Source organism: Camelus dromedarius, chromosome 20 (genome assembly GCF_036321535.1).
Source record: "Camelus dromedarius isolate mCamDro1 chromosome 20, mCamDro1.pat, whole genome shotgun sequence".
NCBI classification, from domain to species: domain Eukaryota; kingdom Metazoa; phylum Chordata; class Mammalia; order Artiodactyla; family Camelidae; genus Camelus; species Camelus dromedarius.
This window is the reverse complement of record NC_087455.1, coordinates 15,700,742-15,720,134: the sequence shown is the minus strand read 5'-3', so window position 1 is coordinate 15,720,134 and position 19,393 is coordinate 15,700,742. Positions and strand designations below refer to the sequence as shown.

The window sequence follows — 19,393 nt, the reverse complement described above, 5'->3', positions numbered from 1 at the left end:
CTCTCCAATCCCAGCATTGTGTGATTTTAATAGATCCCCTGGATAACGACTCAGTTTCTATTTCTGATCTCTGCATGTCATTCCCAGTTATTAATCTGTTTATTTCCTTATTCCATTTACTTACATGTTCATTATGCACACTGATGTCTTAAACCATATACAAACCCAGTCGACAGTAAGCTCGTTGGTATATAGTTCACAAAACTAAGTTTCTTTATTTACCTGAAGAGAACTGGGAAATTTTCCTGATTTCAGTCTTTGTGCAACCCCTTCAGTTTCCATGATTCTCCAAAAAATATTGTATCAGAGGAGTCATCGAACTAAGGATTTTTATGTTTAGATTGTGTATCCATAACAGCTGGAATTCAAATCTGGTTTATTTTGTACCATAAATCAACAAATATTTATGAATGTAAAGTTTTTCAGTTTCCATGATTCTCCAAAAAATATTGGATCAGAGGAGTCATCAAACTAAGGATTTTTATGTTTAGATTGTGTATCCATAACAGCTGAAATTCAAATCTGATTTATTTTGTACCATAAATCAACAAATATTTATGAATGTGAAGTTTATGTAAGGCTTTTGGTTGGGGAGTGTGTGAGCTAATACTATTACTAATGGTTTTCATTTGTCAGGTACCCAGTGCATCTGCCAATATTGCTCTCAGTCCTATGTACACACTCTCATTTGGATAAAATAGAAGACGTGGTTTGGATAAGGAAAGAATATGAACCATCACTGAATGTACACACTGGGAGATGGTAAATGCTAATCAGCAAGTTATGTAGAAAGTAAATGCTGTTGGAATTTAGAGGCAGACATCACTATGACCTTTGATAAGAAACAGTTCTATCATTTATTAAGCAGTTACTTATTAAACTCTCAGTTGCTTGGTACATTATGAATTCTCATAAAAAATTTTATGAGATCAGTATTAGGCCCATTTTTAGGTGAGGAGACTGAGACTCAGCAAGATGGTCAATTGTCACAAAGCCCACTAAGCTGAACAACAGGGGACCAGAATTCAAATCCAGATGTCTATGATTCCAGATGTATATGTATTCATGCTTACTTCCCTCTGCCCTGTTGTCATCTATGAATTCATTGCTTGGCAGGTGGGGTTTTTACAGAAGAGAGGCCAGAACTGTGCAGTCTATGTGGTGAACTCTATTTCATTATAGATTCCAACTTCCACAATTCAAAGCATGTGAACTGCTGGACTGACCAGAGTGTTTCAGTGGGTTGTGGTCGTACAATCCGCAAGCTTCTTGTGCACTCTGCTCTGCTGTGTTTGGAGATGCAGCCTTGGGGCATCCATGACCTGGTAGATAACCAGCTTTGAGGTGAAGTTGGGTGATCTGTTTTGGGGAAATATGAATAGGATTAAAAACATTTTTTGTGGTTATACATTTTGGCACTTGACAATTCTAGGATGTTAGCATGTGCCTAGTAGAGGAATTACCTTTAGGGAAACTGGTCATGGCTTTGGCAATTTGGGGTGCACTCATAGAAGTTATACTTCTAGTATAATACCTCACCCTAGTGGCACACAGGGGAGAAACCTGGAACTAAATAATTCAATTTTGTTTTACTTCTGATATTTTAGAAGAGAAACCATTTTTATCTCTACGTGTGATTCTGCTTTAGCTGGAAGCAGCATGATGGGATGGTAAGAATGGAGTCTGGGGCATCAATCACATATGAGCTAGAATCTTAGCTTTACCACTTACTAGTTATGTAATCTTGGCTGCTTAATCTTGCAACTTAATCTTTCTGGATCTTCATTCATTCATCTAACCAGCACTTACTGAGCATCTAATATATGTTAGGTCTGGTGCTGGTTGTTACAACATAGTGGTAAACAGGAGATACAGTTCTTGCCTTTTATGTGCCTAGCATGGAGACAGATATTAACCAAAAATACATGAATAGATTAATTTCAGTTGTTTTAAGTGTTATGAAAAAATGTCAGCTGCTCTCTGAGCACAGAAGAGGGGACTCTGACTTAGTCTTTTAGCCAAGACCTGGAAGTTGAGGAGTTTGCCATATCAATCATAGAGTCAGGAGAGAGCATTCTTGGCAGAGACAGCAATAACATGTGCAAAGGTCCTGAGGTGGGAAAGGACTTGAAACCTGTAGAGCCAGGATTCTCAACCCTAGTAAACATGTTGTCTCCTTTTTATACCAAATAATTTGCAACATCTCCTTTACTGTTCTAAACTAAAATTCATAGATAATAAATGTAACCTACCTTCATACATAATTGAAAAAAAAAAAACTAGAATGCCCTCTGGTGTAGTACAAAGAAGTAGAAGGAAAGTAATCAATGAGTCAAATAATTTATTCCAATATGGAAATTTTCAGCATAGCTGCACTGGAAACATAATGAAGTCAGAATGAACTTATATTCGAGAATTATTAAAATACAACAGCTACAAATTCAGGCTGATATAGTTGAGTTTATCAATTACTTATGTCTCTGTGTTCATCTCTATTGTGTTCACAGTGAAGATCTACTAAGATAGCAAATACATCATTGGCATTATGCAAACAAATGTGAATTACCTTCTACTTTTTCAGACACATGTTCCTTGGTTAACAGACCTCTTGGTTTTCCATTATATTTCTGTTTCCTTCTAGGGCTTTCTCTAGAGAAGCCTTGTAATACTGACTATTCCCTCCCACCCATTGATGGTGGCAGTGTCTTTCCCAATTCCAGTGTCTGGGAAAAGTTAAATGGAAATGACTGGGGGCCATCATTCCAAAGACTTTCCCTGCTGGAATTCATTGGTTTCTATAAAGGTCATTAGTACTTTACATCTACTCTGTGGGATCAAATATTTTGGGTGCTAAGAGCTCTAATCACTCCAGTATTGCTACTGAGGCTAAAAATTATCATCTTAATTAACGTTGGAATAAAATTGGAATGTCATCCTCAATCAAGAGAAAATTTCAGGTTTTTGTTTAAGAGCTTGATGCTAGGACAGTTTTCTCCCTCTGTCTGCTACTTAGGCTAATTTATTATTGTTCTTTGAGGATAAAATCCCTGAGTGAATTTTGAAGTTGGAAAATGAATCCCCTCAAGCTTTCCCTGCCACAGAAGACAAAAATTCTAGTGATTAAATGTAAAGAAAGATGAGATTTAAGAATCAGTATTTATCAGTTCTAAGGTTCTAGGTGTTAACTTGAAGAAGGTAGACTTTGTTTCAGAAAATGAGAATGGGGGCTGGAAGAAAGATGAGAAAATAAAATACTACTGAACTCCCCCAAGCAAACACAGGTAGAAAAGGAATCAGCCATTCTCTGATCCCGTAAGTCTCCTATGTCATTTCAGGGACATAGAAATGGCAGTCAGGGTGGAAGACGCTGTGCATACACACTAAAGCTAGCATTCAGTCCCCAGGGCTCACGCTACAGTTTATTATGAATCCACAGGGCTGAGAATTCTAGAGAAAAAAACTGGGTCCCCAAAGGATTCAAAACTGGGAGAGAGAAGTAGGGTTCTTATATTCAGTATTCCTGTGGTTGAAAAGAGCTGTTGGCATGGAAGACACATTTGGCGGAAAACTTTGGTCACAAATTCAGAAATGAAGTGTAGTAGTTGTGAGCCAGGAATGCCTCAATGTTTTTAAGCATCTGTGAAACTTCTTAATGTCCCTTGTATCCTGGTTTGTTCCCGGAAAATATTATCTTTATGGGACAGGTCAACTCGATTAAAGATAGAGGGCTGGTAGAGCTCTTATAATAATTTACTGGTTGACGCTTAAATATTTACAGATCTTCCCTGTGTTGTTGTGTTATAGTCGGTATTCAGTTGCATGAGATGGTGTTATTTTCATTGCTGATAAAAATCTGCTGAAATACAAGTTTGCCTTCTTCCTCTCTTGCTTCCCCATTCCCTGCCTCTCATCTCCTGAGAGAGGAATTCCAGAGAAATAGAGTTTTCTCTTTTCTCATCCATTAATTATCTGGTAAAGTCCAATTTGAATGACCTTTGGAACAAGACCTTTCTCTGAAGGTTTGATGGATTGTGTTTTCCTAGTGCGTAGTGACCTTAAGGCATTGCCAATGAATGCTCTTTCTCTTTTTCTCTTTGTACCATCTGTTAATTTTAGGGTTTTTTGTTTTTTGTTTTTTGTTTTTTTTGTCCTGTTGCAGAGTGACCCTTTGCATTCATTATGGCTGCAGAGAGAAGCTCAGTGTGTTGATCTTAGGGTCATTGAACAAATTACCCTAAAACTCAGCAGATTAAAACAACAAAATATATATAACCATGGATTTTATGGGTCTGGGATTCAGGAGTGGTTTGGCTGGGTGCTTCTGGCTCAGGGTCTCTCATAAGGTTGCAGTCAAGATCTCAGTCAGGGCTACAGTTATCTGAAGGCTTGAGTGGGGCTGGCAGATCTGCTTCCAAGACGGTCGGCTCACTCACAGTGCTACGGGCAGAGTCTCAGGCCCTCCCTGACTTCTTCTTACATTTGCATGAGAAGGGTGGGTCTCTCCTTTGGGGTGCTTGAATGTTCTCACAACATGACAGCTTCTTTTTCAGAGCCAATGATCCAAGAGAGAGCAGAGAGGAGTTCATAGTGCCTTTTCTGACTAGTCCCAGAAGTCACAGCTTTTACTTTCAGTATATTGTCTTTATTAGAAGGGAATCACTAAGTCTTGCCCATACTCAAGGAGAGAACTAAGCTGTACATTGTGAAGGGAAGAGTATCACATATTTGTGAATATGTAGTTAATCACACTCCTTTAAATTAAACCAGGGTCTCCTGCCCTTATAATGTTAACTGGGTGGTGCTTTCATCCACAAGAATGATTTCCAAGCAGCCTGACTTCTAGGACACTTGTGAAGGTTTGGCTTATGCTGTGTCTGACTGTTTTGCCCATCTAAATGGGTGTTTTTCTCTCCCACCCCTTTAAATTATTCAAATGCCAGATGTAGTTTCTAGAGGGAAATATAAGACATAGATTTAAGCACCTTGAAAGAGCAGTACCTGTTGGAAAAGAATTTTCGTTGATTGACATTTTCCGTATTCCTGTTTCTGGAATTAATTGTAGTAAGAATAGAGTCATTTTCCAAACAAACACTAAGCATGATTTTTTAAAAGTCATTGACAAATTAAAATTATTATCAGATTGTACTTTGTACTATTGTAATATGGCTATTACAATAACAAAAAACTGTAACTGGTGTTTTGTCTTCTATTTGTCATGAAAGCTGATGGAGTTGTTTTTATAGCTTAATTTTTTTTTTTTTTGGAATCCTTAATTGCAGAGTCTGTGTAGTAGGTCATAGCAGATTCTTTGCATTGGATTTCAGTCCTTGTCTGGAGTAATGAGTATAATATTATGCTAGAAATACTGCTCAACATTAGTGCCATCTCAGTAAGATATCTTTGGGTCATCCCAGGTCATATTTTCCAGTCAGCTTCACTTCAGGTCTGTACCTTTTGGTCTAGCCAAACTGAACTGCTCAGGGCTCTTGGTATTAGTCAGCTTTTGCTGCATGACAGTCCAAAAAAAATCTCAATAGCATACAATAATAAATAATATTTCTCAATACATCTGGGGGAGGCAGGGGCATCTCTGCTCTGCCAGAGCCCTGGCTGGAGAGGCAGTAGCTCCCTAGAGTATGTTCTCCTTGTGACAATGGCAGAAATAAAACAGAGCAACCCAACCACCCAATCATATTTCAAGCCTCTGTTCCTGTCACTGCCAGTGATATCCCATTGGTCAAAGCAGGTCACATGGCCAAGCCTCAATCCAAGGGGTAAGGAAATGCAGGAGCCTATTGCAAGAAAATGAATGTCTAATTCTATTGTAGAGCAGTGAAGAATTCATACCATTCATTCAGTTTACCAAATTCTTCATACATGACTTTTCCTTTCCACACTCAATGCTGATTCCTGTTATGCCCTGTTCTTACAGACTTTCATGGATTTTCACATGCTCTTCCAACTCTCCTGAACTCCCTTTCTTCCTCTGGTTCATTTAGACTCCAACTTTGAAACTTATTTCAAGAGTCACCTCTGCCAGACCACTCCTTCCTCAGCATGGTTTATTTGTTTGGCGATTGTGTTTGTTGTTGCTACCCTGCGTTCTTCCAGCTGAGTGAAACTGAGTAAAATCTCCCTCGGTCCCCAAGCACAGGCCTCCATCACAGCAGTTTCCCATTATATTGTAATTGTTGGTGTCCTTGTCTGTCTTTCTGCTGGACTGTGAGTTCCTTGCATGGGGCTGTGACTTTCATCTCAACATCCCTCCATCCACAAGGAATCTGAACAGATATTTTTAACAAATGAGTGAATAGCTGATCCCTACCTCATTACTATATGAAACATATCACTTAGCACCCAGGTAGAATATACTTTCTTGAGTCAACCTTTATTGATTTCACTTCTGTTAATCCTATTTCACCAATGAGGCTCTGTGCTCCCCACAAAACATATTTAATATGTATTTTCCTTTTATTCCTCATAATACCTGACATCCAGTAGTTACTTCGTGAATCATAAGTGATTTATGGTGCTAATTACCACTTGACTAGATTTTTGGCTGCCATTTCCCATTCAACCCTAGAGCCATGATAAAAGCAGGAGCCCATGTGGTTAAGTAATCAATCCAAAGACATCCTGTTAATAGCCAATTACTGCCAAGTTGACAATGTCAGCATTTTCTTCAAGTCATCATCATATAAATTTAGCTAAACAAGCAGGGTGAAACTTCTAAATAGAAATTTTGGTTATACTGGGTAGGAAGTGCATATAAAATAGCAAACGCATTGGAAATTTCAGTGCCTAAATTTGTGTGTCTAATTTAAATGTCTGTGGTTGCAAGATCAAAGGACTATATTGCCTCAGGGTGTGTGTGTGTGTGTGTGTGTGTGTGTGTGTGTGAATAAGAGGTAACTCCCTTTTATTTTTAATCATTTTTTTCTTTTTTCCTCTAGTTTTATTGAGATATAATTGACATACAGCACTGTCTAAGTTTGAGGTGTAAAGCATAATGATTTGACTTACTTACATCATGAAGTGATTATCACAGTAAGTTTAGTGAAACTCCATCATCTTGTATAGACACAAAATTAAAGAAACAGGAAAAAAATTTTTATCTTGTGAAAATATTTTTCTCTTAGGATTTACTCTCTTGACAGCTTTCATATATAATGTACAGCAGTATTAATTATTTTTGTCATATTGCACCTTCCATCTCCAGTACTTACTTATCTTATAACTGGAAGTTTGTACCTTTTACTGCCTCCAACCACTTCCCACTCCCTTCACTCCCTTTCTTTTAAATGTAGGAATGTGCTTTGGTGTTTTCTAAATTTCTGGCCTTGAACATAAACAAGTAAAATGGAAGTGTAACATGTACTAGTTTATATGATAAAACTAAAGTTATTTATATTAGCTATGATAAACCATTTTCAGTGAATTTTTTGACATGGCTTTTAAAGCAATAAATATCTCATAATGAATAAAAATACCAAAATACATTTGTGTATCTGGGTGAAAATATACATAGAAAAGATACATTCATTAACCCTTTCCATTTTCATTGATTCTAGATTTGACTTTAACATTTAAATTACTATGAGAATATAGCAAAGTAATTTGACTTTCCTGAACTTTGCTAGCTTGGAAAAACATGATGAAGATCCTAGATGTAAGATGTGTTCATCTTAATAGTGATTCTTGATGCTTGTTGTGAAGGGCTGTTGGTTATAACACATTTTGTTTTAAACTCTGTAGACCCTGACCTTGTCCCAGTGCCCTGACATGGCTCCCCCTTCTTTCCCAGGAATAGAGAGCATTGTATCACTTTTCAGTTCTCTAAAGAATGAAGACTAGACCAAGCTCTAAATATCATCAACTAGTTGAATATTCATGCTGAATCTACAATGATCATTTTTTAAGCCATAGCAACTGGCTAATTTTTCTGCTAATTTTGGATCATTTATAATTTTCCCAACAGTCAATGTTGGAAATAATATTGAAGGAGGATCAATCAAAATTTTGGAGCTGAAAGTGATAGACTGGCATTTGATCCGACATTCTTGTCATATACCCATTAGGTCATAATATCAGTGGCAATACCAGGTGGATACCTGGTGCCCTGTGTAACCCCTGTTCCTTTTTGCTTTGCACGTGCAGTTGTGAATGGTCCACCTGCAATGAGATGGGGACGGTGTGCATCGATGAGCTGTATGTCTCACTGTCTTCTTTCCCCACCTCCCTTCTCCCTTTACAACTTCCATTCTCCCTCCTGCACTCCCTCCTCCCTGCTGCACTTCCCTCCTCCCCCTCATTGCCCAAATGTAAGTGTGTCTAATTTAGATGTCCATGGTCAAAAGGCCAAAGGACCTCCTGCCTGTATTACCATGTCTCTAAGTGCTAGAAAATCCTGAAGCACAAAATATCCTGTTGTCTTGATCTTGATCTGGTTAATGAGTTCCTTAAGTAACCCTACTAAATGATTAAATGCGCCTTTCCCTGGCTTTCCTGTGGGACTAGCACAGTGTTTATTGGTGGAGTTGAGCTCTGTGGGATTCCCATCCGCCTCAGCTAATTGTATTGCTTTGGAGCACCCAGCTCAGGTAGATCCAGGTTTTGTGCATCCTGAAGCTTCAACAGTTTGAGTTCTCTTTAAGAAAAAGAGTATGACATTACCCACAAAAAAACTAGGTCGGAAGTTCTATGTGCCTGAGGGTCCACATCCAAACTCCACAGTCTGCTACACAGAGTTCATCATGACCTGGCCTAGATCAGCCCCTTATTCTGCCACTCCCCAGCCTGCAGCTGCCACAGCCATTCCAAACCACTTCTAGTTCCCCAGGCACCTCTCTTCTCTCTCATCTGCGAGTCTTTGTGTGTGTGTTTCCATCTGCCCCTTCTTTCCTTGGCTAATGCCTGCTCATCAAGACTTAACTTCAAGGCGGGGAGGATATAGCTCAGTGGTAGAGCGCATGCTTAGTATGCACAGAGCCCTAGGTTCAATCCCCAGTACCTCCATTAAATAAGTAACTGTAAACTTAATTGCCTCCCCCTACACCCCCAAAAAGACTTAACTTCAAGAGTCAGCTCTACTGGAAAGCCTTCTGAGAGTCCCCACTGATGCTCAGTTCTGTGCCCCCACATTTTGTTGTAGCGATTCTCACCCTGCTTTACAGCTACTTGTTTATCTGTCTGTTTTCCTTACTGCATGGTGACTGGCTACAGGCAGGAAGGATGCTTTCGGCCCTGAGTTCTCCGTGCCTGATATTGGGATTGGACGAGGGAGTTTGCTCTCGGTTGGCTCTTCTCCCTCCTATGGCTGTGGGTCACCATGCCTCCAGGCTCCCTTGCTCTCTGCTCCTGGGCAGTTTAGCCAGTGGGAGGCACTGAGGAGGATCAGAGGGTTTGAAGAGGAGAAAAGTCAATCTGTTTCTCCTCACTCCCTCCCCTGCCTCCTCTGTGACTCCAGTTGTGGCTACAGCCCCTGTGTGACTCTTGCTTCCACTAGACAATCTCATTCTCATTCTAGAACCTACCAGAGACCACAGGCACTGGGTTCCAGTCACACTATTTCCTCTCAATGTCCCTGCACTCCTAGGGGTGATAGTTGCTTCCTGCTGTTGCTAATGTGTGAGTTGCCTCATCACCTCCATTTGGCTTCACAGTCCTTCATCCCCCATGTAACCAAGTCCCTGTATTAAATTCCTTTGCCTGAAAGATCTAGAGTGGTTTACCTTCTCCTGGCTGAGCTCTGAGTTACTAGCTATCCAGTTGTTTTATGAAAAAGGCAACAGGGAGAAGGACCTTTAGCAATGATTTGCATATTTTTTTTTACATTTAAAATCACTATGTATTTTCCAGTCTTGGCCACTGTAGCATAAAATGTGGAGTCTCACATAATGGTGCTAATCCTACAAGCCAAACATGTAAAAATAGCAGAGTCTGGAAAAGGGCATAAAGTACTGGTTGGATTGAGTCCAATTACTTGCCATCTTGTAGCTAGGTACTTGGTCCAATACCTTGTACCTAGCAGGCATTCAAGCATACATTGAATGAAAAATAGACTTTACTTGAAATGTATCACCAGTATTTCCCAGGCAACAGACAATATAATAACACAGCTGAAGCCGTGTCTCACATTTTCTGTGGCTTTTTGGTAGAATGACAATGAAAGCATTACCAGGCCTTGCCTATCTGCCTGGGCATAAATCCTGGGAATTTCTCAGAACGTCTGGGGTCAAGACGGAGTGAGTGCTCCGTGGAGTAGCATGAGACTCCAGCCTGAGCGCTTGGTGTGGTCAGGGAGGCATAGGAATGAGTAAAATCTACCTACTCAGAGGCCAACAGGCCAAAGAAAATAGGAAACCCATAAGCAAGGGCTGGACCCTGGACAAGTCATCAACGTGAGCAGGGTAAATCCTCTTAAAATCAACCCTAAGTCTTTCTCAAAGCAGAGGGCAGGTGTGCAAAACAAGAGAAGTGAGGAAATGTGATAAAAAACAGAACTGATTTCTGAGTGTGGAGCCAGTGAAAATGTGCAGACTAATTGGGCCACCAGTTCAGGAAGCCGTGACTACAGCAAACAAGACGAGAAATGCAGCCTGTTAGTCTTGCTTGGGGTGGGGAGGCAGGGAGCGTTGTGGTTAAGTGTGTCAGCTTCGGCACCAACCTGTCTGTGTTGAAATCTTGGCTCTTGTTACTTGCTAGCTAAGGACAGGTGACTTCACCTTTCTCTCTCACAGCCTCTTTTGGGGTTAGTAGGAGTGCCGCCCTCTTGGTTCTTGTGAAGACTGATTTTATACATGGAAAGCATCTGGCTTTCAAAACCTGATGAGGCCATTTATAGGCAGAGCTGATACACCAGCTAGCTACATTTTTGGTTTAAGTCCGCAATCAGATTTGGTATTTTATTCATTCATCCCTTTGTTTGACAGATATTTCTTGAGTGCCTGATATGTGCCTGGTTCTAGGAATACAATGATGAACTAAAACACAGATCTCTGCCTTAGTAGATCCCTAAAAGAAAATATTGGAGGATCAGTGTTAGATTAGTGGTAAAGGGAGACTCAGGTTGCCCTGATGTGGTTTCTAATGAGACTCTGAAGGAAGAATGACTATGACAAAGGTGAGGGATGTTGATAATGGTGGAGACCATGCAAGTGTAGTGGGGAGGGGTGTATGGGAAATCTCTCTACTTTCTGTTCTGTATTGCTGTGAACCTAAAACTGCTCTAAAAAAGTAAGGTCTATTTAAAAAGTTTTAAAAAAAGAAAGAAAAGATCTTAAGATTTTAGTAAGAGAATAAGATCTAAAAGAGTAGATATTAAAATTTCTCATTAAAAAAGAAAGAATGAATGAATGAATAATAGAAAAGACCTGTCTTTATCCTAAATATTTTTGGTAACTCCTTAGAAAACTGAGGATATTCTAATCTTAGGTAAATCTCATTTTTGGTAAGTTACATCTTCATTTATATCAGCTGTGCTCGTTTTTTTAAAATGGGAGAAACTTAAATTTAATTGGAGTCCATTATATTCATCTCTAAGAAGCACTCGTAGTTTATATTGCCACATAAGGAACTTGTTAGGAAAAAACAGTGTTCACAGAAGCCAGGCGTGTGAAAGTCAAAGCAGAGCTCCAGCCTAAAGAATTTTGTTTGTTGTTCCTTCAAAGGTCGTGCTTGCTGTTAACAGTCAGCCGCATCTTGATGTAGACTTTCATTCAGCTAATCTTCTAGTATTTTACTGGACCACCTACTGTGGTCTAGCTCTGATGCTAGAGCAATAAATGAGGCATGATCCTTGCAGTCAACAGGATCATAGTTCCAGGCCAGATGAACATGAGAACAAGCAATGCAGTGGGATGAGTGCCAAAGGAGGCACAGATAATATGGAGGCAGATGGTTCATTCACTCATTCATTTGTTCATTCAATAAATATTTGTTCATTAGGTACTATGTGGAAGGCACCACAGAAGTGTTGGGGATGTAGCTATGATTGAGATAGATAATCTTTGACCCCTGATCTGCTGTGCTTCTGCCTGTTATGGTTGTAAAGAAGTTTTGAGTTGAGTCTTGAAGAATGAGGAATATTTATGGAGACAGCCAAGGTAATAAAGATATTTCAGCAGGGAATGTCCTGTGAACTCTGGAATTCCCATGCTTTTGTGGAAAGGATGCTGGTACTTAGCTCTGGTGACCCCCTCTCACACCAGGTGGCCCCACCTTGGATCCTCACAAAAGAGATGTGTGAGGGAGCCCTTAGTATGAGTGATAACTGTGTATAAAGAATGACTCTGCCCAGACTTTATTGTCATCTCATGGACAGTCAGAGGCTGACATTTTAGGATATTTCATTTCCCTCCTATTAATTAGGTCCAACTTACCAAAAGTATATCCAGTTTTATTTTTAGAGATCTGAGGTCATTAACCTTAGCCTTCAGTTTCAGTCCTCATCTTCAATACTTAAATATTGATTTCTTAACATGCTTTTTTTTTCATTCCAAAAAAAGATTTACAACCAAGTTCAGTTGTCAAGGACATGAATATTCCTTCAGTCTAAGAAACATAAGTGAAGACATAGACAAAGTATATTAGCCTACATGTAGTTGGAACATAACTCCAAGGATAATAAAATCTAAAATTCTCTGTTAATGTATTACTGTATCCTTAGAGTTTTGTTTGTTTTTTAAAGGCGTATTGAGGGACTGGAATGTTCTTGTGAGGATTTTCCTCTTACCTTGACTTGTATTACAGATGACACCAAACACCACTTGGTTTTCTCCACATGACTGGAAAATTAGAACAACCAGACTTTCTACTCCCCAATCTTTTCCACCTTTTGCTTTCTTTGTGAATAAGCAAAAGATAGGCCAGGAAACTCTTATCAGAGGTTTGTTCCCAAGGATACTTTCCTGGATGTCCTGTTCAGCCTAATCTCCTGTGTCTTCCGCTTGTGGAGGATCCCAGAGAAGCCATTCGTTAACATTGAGCTTTGGGTAACGTAAGGTCATGGGAGGTTTCTGAGTCACCATGCAGCTTGGTGTTAGTCATCGGTGTATTTTCTTGTGCTCCAATTCTTTAAAAATCAGTGATTCCCTGTGGGGAAAGTGATTCCAGTTCTCACGGAAGAAGAGGCAATTTCTGCTCGATTTCCAGACGTACATTAGGACACAATCGTTTGCAAGACAGGGAGCACCTACTTCCAATTTTAAAAAGTCCTCACTCTAATTATTACCCAATTAGCTAAATCAGTAACTAATTGGATAACACCCAGTCAACATACTCAGGGTGGTTTTCTGTCTAAACAACTTGATTTAGCAATTGAGTATTAAATGTTAACTAATCTGCGTAAGTTCTGTGCTTTTTAAACTCAGGTCGGGTTTTGAAAAATCACTCCTTTCCTATTAGTCCTTAGGAGAAAAGTTGGGCTCAGAAGAGGAGGTCAGAGGTTTGGTGGTCAGTGTCCTGCCCTCTCCCTGCAGTTCTGATCTTCTGTGAGCTCAGGAAACTCCACCAAGGCCACGTGCAATAGACGTGGGTGTTAGGGAAGCAGAGCAGCGGTGAAGCAGCCTTGAGGACCACTAACAGGGAAGAAGGGCTTTTTAAAAGATGACAGGTATACCTTGACTCCAAGAGGTGGTCACAAGGAACACAGCAGATATCAAAACTTCAAATCAAAGGGGCTGCACATAAGAAGCTGCTATTGCAAGAGAAAATACCGTATCAACACCTTTCTTTCTGGAAGTTACAAACCAAGGTGTTAAAAGTGATTATTTTCTAGGACTGGAGTCCTTGTTTATTGTGTCTTCTAATTTGTCTACAGTGAATATGCATTACACTTAGAAGGGGGGAAAAGTTATTTATAATTTCAAACACTTTCAATCACTTGCATGCCTGCCATCTATCAAATTGATTACTTTCCTTTATTTACATCTGCTAGGCTTTGCTACTTCACCCACAATTTCTTTGTAATTACAGAGAGATGCAGTTCTGCATTCTATTATTTCAAAGTATTGTTGTACATGAAAAATAGATACCAGAGACTTTCTGTGATGTGAGCCAGGGTAACCCAGATCCCAGTCTGATGCAACTCTCTGTCTGACTGGCTGGGTCTCAGTGTAGCAATCCTCTCACCTGTCCAGCAATCTTGGGATAGGACCTGTTTGGACGATGAGGTGTCAGCGTATATGTTTCTTTGTTTTTCTGCCTGTGAAAATGTATAGTTTGTTAATAGCACTGTAAATTATTTGGAATAAGAAGTTTGTTCAGTGGAAAAGAAACATGAATAGGTTTAGATTTTTATGGGGCTGAATCAGCCAAATCAAACACAGGCTTTCCTGAAGCTTCCAAGTTTTTAATGGAAACTCACGCTCTTTAGAACTTTGCTGCCCTAATTATAATTCATGCCTTTTGCAGATATATTACAGGGTGGACCAAAAGGAAAATGTTAGACACGTCCACTTGTGATTTCTATTGTGTTACTAATGGAGTGCCAACTGCGTACGTTGAATGGTCTGGTGCGTGCAAAGACACAAGCCAGTTCCTGGCAGGCTGAGCCACTTCAGTGGGAGGGAGGACAATAAACTTGCAGTATTACAAATGCAGACGCCATGCTCAGATACAGAACCAGCCTTCTGTATGTGGTTGTGCATAAGTTACCAGTGTCAGAATTTAGAAGTCCCATGGTAACCATAACCCCAAACCAACCCTCATCATTGTCTTCATCAGAGAGGTCCTTTTGAAATACAGAAAAATGGAACTATCCAGATTTCAGTTTAAGGGGAACTTTTTATTTTCTTTTTTTAAAAACAGGTTTAACTGGTGTGAAGGGAGAAAAAGGAAATCCAGGCATTGGAACTCAAGGTCCAAGAGGTCCCCCTGGGCCAGCAGGTAACACTTCCTACCTCACAGGGAACTGCAAGGTGGAAATCCTAAATCTTTACATTCACTTGACATTGAGGAAAATGGCCATATTACGTCCTTGTGTCCAACTGGAATGGCTGTGTTTCTCATTCATTTCACTGGAAGGCTAGTTTGTTAGTAAGGGGCCTCCCAACACACAAGCCTTCAAAGTTATAGCATATTCTGGGATCTTATTGGTTGCATGAATTAGGCTGGGCGAGGCTATGCTGTAGTAACAAATAAACCCCAAATGCTTAGCGCATTGACCCTCACCCAAAGTTTGATGTGGGTGGGGTGAGTCCCCTCCCCCACACTTTGGAACAAAAGGCCTTGAGGAGAACGATAAAGGAGGCACATCAGCTTTCTGAGTGCAGGATGACTGATGTCACTTCCACTCATATTTCACTGCCTGGAACTAGTCACATAGCCCCACCTGCACTGTATGGGAGCCTCAAAGTCTAGAGGAACTCATGAGTATTTGATGAGCATTCGTAGTTTCTGCCACCTTGATTGTATTATTCAATGAGTTTTGTGTAAGTTTTGAGTTTTGTGTATTTTATTATGTGCTTCTAGAATGGTCCATAGATGATCATACTCATTTATTAGAATAAGTTTGCAGTCCTATTGGGTATTTATAATCCCAGTCTTGGCCGTATTGAATTAAATGCTTCACAGATTTTCCTTTCCAACCTAATGATGATTGTGGAAAATACTTTTGTAGGAGTGATTCCTAATGCAACAGATTGACCTTGAGCATAAATACTCCTGTTGTTAGAGATTATATGAGGGACTGATCTAGCTTAATGCTTTACACAGAATGAATGGTTGGTGGATGTTTATTGAGTGGAACTGAATGTATCTGAGAGTCACAACACTTTTCAAATATTAGGTGGTACTTGTTTCTGATTTGATTTTCATTTTGGTTCTTGTTGAAGGAGACCTTTTAAATACTGTTGAATCTAGGTCTAAATCAAAACAAAACATACACACACACACACACACACACACACAGCCTGACATACTTTTTAAATTCACAAAAATTTTAATCCTCTCATTTTCACTCAATCTAAGTTCTCAGTTGTTATAAGCTAACCTAAAGGAATTTTGGATTCATATATTGGGTCCAATTTCAGACTTTTCATTTTTCTTCTCCAGGATAATTTCTTTCAGACCTAAACTAATTTATCTCAATTATCTGGGGAGATCAAGTATGTTCCTGTGTGCGTGCACATGTATGTGTGTGTGTGCGTGCCCATACGTTGGATGCATCAGGAACCTCCATTGGGAAACAAGCTCCGTAAAGAAAACAAGGTTGACGGTGGTATGCTCCTTTCCCTTTAATACCCAAGAGGTGATAGAGAAGAATACATTCTGCTTTCTGGTTTCCTGAGCTGATTAAAAGCACTGATCTCCACGAGGACGTGTGATTGCATTATGATTCTCTGTCCTGCAAATCCAGCCTAGGAATAGAACTCAATGAGCAGAGAGAGGCAGATCACCCTAGATATCAAGATGTGTAAGATGGCTTCTTGTAAAAGTTAGTTGACGGAAGTCACCCTGTAGTGGTAAAAGACCAACTGTTCTCCTTTGTAACTACTTCTTAGGACCTTCAGGAGAGAGTCGACCAGGAAGCCCTGGGCCTCCTGGCTCTCCTGGACCAAGGGGTCCACCAGGTCACTTGGGGGTGCCTGGGCCACAAGGTCCTTCCGGCCAGCCTGGATACTGCGACCCCTCTTCATGTTCTGCCTACGGCGTGGGAGGTAAGTGTCATCCTCTTGTGGGATTTGAGCAAAGTCTTACTATGCTTAGGCCCATAATGGTGGGGATGCTATGAAAAGTAGACCTGTGATGAGCATGGAGCAGAGCTTGAGCTGCTCACCAACTTAACTTATCCAGAGGCATTTTCTATAAAGTGCAAATTGCTGTAGAGGTTACCCTTTCAGAGGAAATTTAAAATAATCCCACATCTAAGTCTTCCTTGCTTCTAAATGGCAATCCACACAGAGTTGACCTCTTACTTTATATTTGATCATTGAGGGACATGTTTGAATGTTCTTTTGGGCCTCTCATTCTGTGTGACTTCTGTGGTATGGCCAAGATGTCCCATAAAATGTTACCCTTGTGGGCAAACCTCAAACTTAGAACTTCCCCCGTAATTAGGAGGGCCCTGGAGATGCATTGGGTGACATCCTGCCCACCACATGCATGTTAGGTGACCAAGGATAATTTTAAGAAACAAAAGTGACCATGCTGTCCTTGCCTCTTACTAACTACTGGACTGAGATTCTGAAAAGAGTATGCTTCCTAAAAATCCCTGCAGTCTGCATGTGGAGGGTTGGGTAATGGGACGTTTTCTAACATAGTCACTCTTGGAAGCATCAAGAGAGAGGATCAGAGAAGGCTTTGGGGCAATGAACTTATTAGTCAGTGAATTTAAATTTTCTGCTTTAGAAGAAATTTAACCTTATTTACCAGAGGGACTGGTCAAAGTTTTGCTGATATGTTTTTCTCTGTTCATCTCTTCCCTCCCTGTTCTCTCAAATCTCCCTGTCCCTTATTAAGATCTGATCCCTTACAATGATTACCAGCACTGACGTGGAACTCTTCCACTCTGATTACATTGGGCTGGGCAATTGGCTATAGATACAGAACTGTCCTGTTGACCACCACACCCAGCCTCTGCCCCTAACAATGGGCACGCCGCTTCCCTGCCTCACCTGCTTCCCTACCTGCCCACTGCCACATCTCCTGCCCTCCCTGCTCCAAACACATACAACGATAATACTGGAACATAAGCAAATCACATGTGTCAGTTGTCATAGGAACTGACTGCTCCATGTCAGCCTGAGTGTAGGTATAAGATTGTCTACCAGGAATGTATCTCAGCCTTCCCTAGGTGACGGCCCAGGAATAGTTACTTCAATGTCCTTCTCCTCTTTCCTGTCCCCTCCCACAAGGATGGGCATCTTTCTCCCTGACCAGTCTCCTACCCCTTCCTCTTCTGATCACCTCCCTTCCCTACTGTCCCCTGGTGATGGGCTTCTAACATGAGATTGGTTTTTAAAATTTATTTTTCTTGCATAATTCTGCTGACATTTCAGGGTTTCTTTTGTAAATAAAACATATAATATTTAAGCACTTGGCTGCGATGCTCGTTTGCTAACGGTTTCTGCCGTGTATCTGTCCCGTCCTCCTTTCACTAACCATCTGAGACCTCGTGCGGAAGGTGCAAGCAGCGTGGGGGATAAAGGTGGCTGCTACTTTCTCCCCAAGCAGGATATCTCTGTACTTTAGTGACCAACTCTATGTCTCTGTGGACCCATATGAGGAGAGGATATCAATTTATGGTTCCTGGGTTCTATCAAGTCCCCACCCCCACTCTTCCTCTCTAGTTTCTCATCCTGATCAGCCAGAATTCACCCCTGTTCAAGACGAGCTGGAAGCCATGGAACTGTGGGGCTCCGGGATCTGATAGTCTCAGGAGAACTTGGAAGACCAACCACAAAAGCTCTTAAGGCAACTTAGTCAAGAAGAATGTCGTTGTGTGGTTTGTATGCTGCCTTTTGGGGGCTCGTTTCACCAGCCTACATCTCCTCCTTGGATGTGTTGTATATTGTTATTATCAACAAAAAATTATATTTTTAAAAAATCCCCTTCATCCATGACACCGTAGGATTGATTTCTCTTTGTTGTTTTAATGGCGCACTCAACAAAAAATTGGCAAAAAAGTTTGAGCTCTGGAATCTTTTCTGTGTTAGATGATCTCAAGTCCTCAGAAGCAACAAGACAGGTGTGGCTGTGTTTGAGGGAAATACAGTCCCAGCAGAACAGGAATTCAAAGGAATTCAATGACTATGCCATTTATCCCTGTCCCCTGTACGAATGACCTTGCTGAACAGAAAAAAAGGAACATGATCAGAGAAACTACCTCTTGCTTAGTTGATATGTCCAACTCTGAGATCACTTGGTAACTAGCTCCACTGGTATCCAGGAATATGTGCTAGAATATGACCTTTCTGAATTCGGTGATTGTAAAAGTAGATTTTTGTTTGACATGTAAAATAATGACTTTCCACTGATTCTGACGCAAAGAGATCCAGTTTTGATGAACAGTCCATCCCACAGTACGTTCCAGAGCTTTCCCTCCTTAACCACATGGATTACTTTGTACATGCAGATATGTGTTTGCAAACCTATTTCCATTCTTTTTTTATAAGCAAATAAAAATTTAAAACAATATACATGGGTTCTTTCTATTTTATTGCATTTCTGTGCATCACCTTAAACTTTTATAGTCTTAGCTGAGGTTTAGCCAAAAAACAACAGTTGCCTTCCTTTAGACAGGCATTCAGACTTTCATTCATTCATTCATTTATTCATTCATTCATTCTGAGTGCGGTAGGATGCTGAACAGGAAAAGCAGCTGACTTGAGCCTAAGAGACTGGCAGAATTCTATTACTCATGTGTAACTCACCAGACAGCAATAACTGTGAA

General features: G+C 40.4%; 1 protein-coding gene across 4 annotated transcripts in view; it reads left to right on the top strand.

Annotated features, from left to right (window-relative positions):
* The window catches only part of COL14A1 (collagen type XIV alpha 1 chain), a 184,237-nt gene extending 165,098 nt beyond the window's left edge, over positions 1 to 19,139 (top strand). For 3 of the 4 annotated variants that reach the window (XM_064476868.1, XM_031439558.2, XM_031439557.2), the window contains exons 46-48: positions 14,809 to 14,886; positions 16,503 to 16,658; positions 18,291 to 19,139. In XM_064476868.1, coding sequence (XP_064332938.1) covers positions 14,809 to 14,886; positions 16,503 to 16,658; positions 18,291 to 18,370 — 314 coding nt within the window. In that variant the 3' untranslated portion in view covers positions 18,371 to 19,139. Of the gene's footprint in view, positions 1 to 14,808; positions 14,887 to 16,502; positions 16,659 to 17,460; positions 17,927 to 18,290 lie in introns of those variants that run through there. The other variant, XM_031439559.2, reaches the window with a different exon arrangement.
* Positions 19,140 to 19,393: the final 254 nt, after the last annotated feature.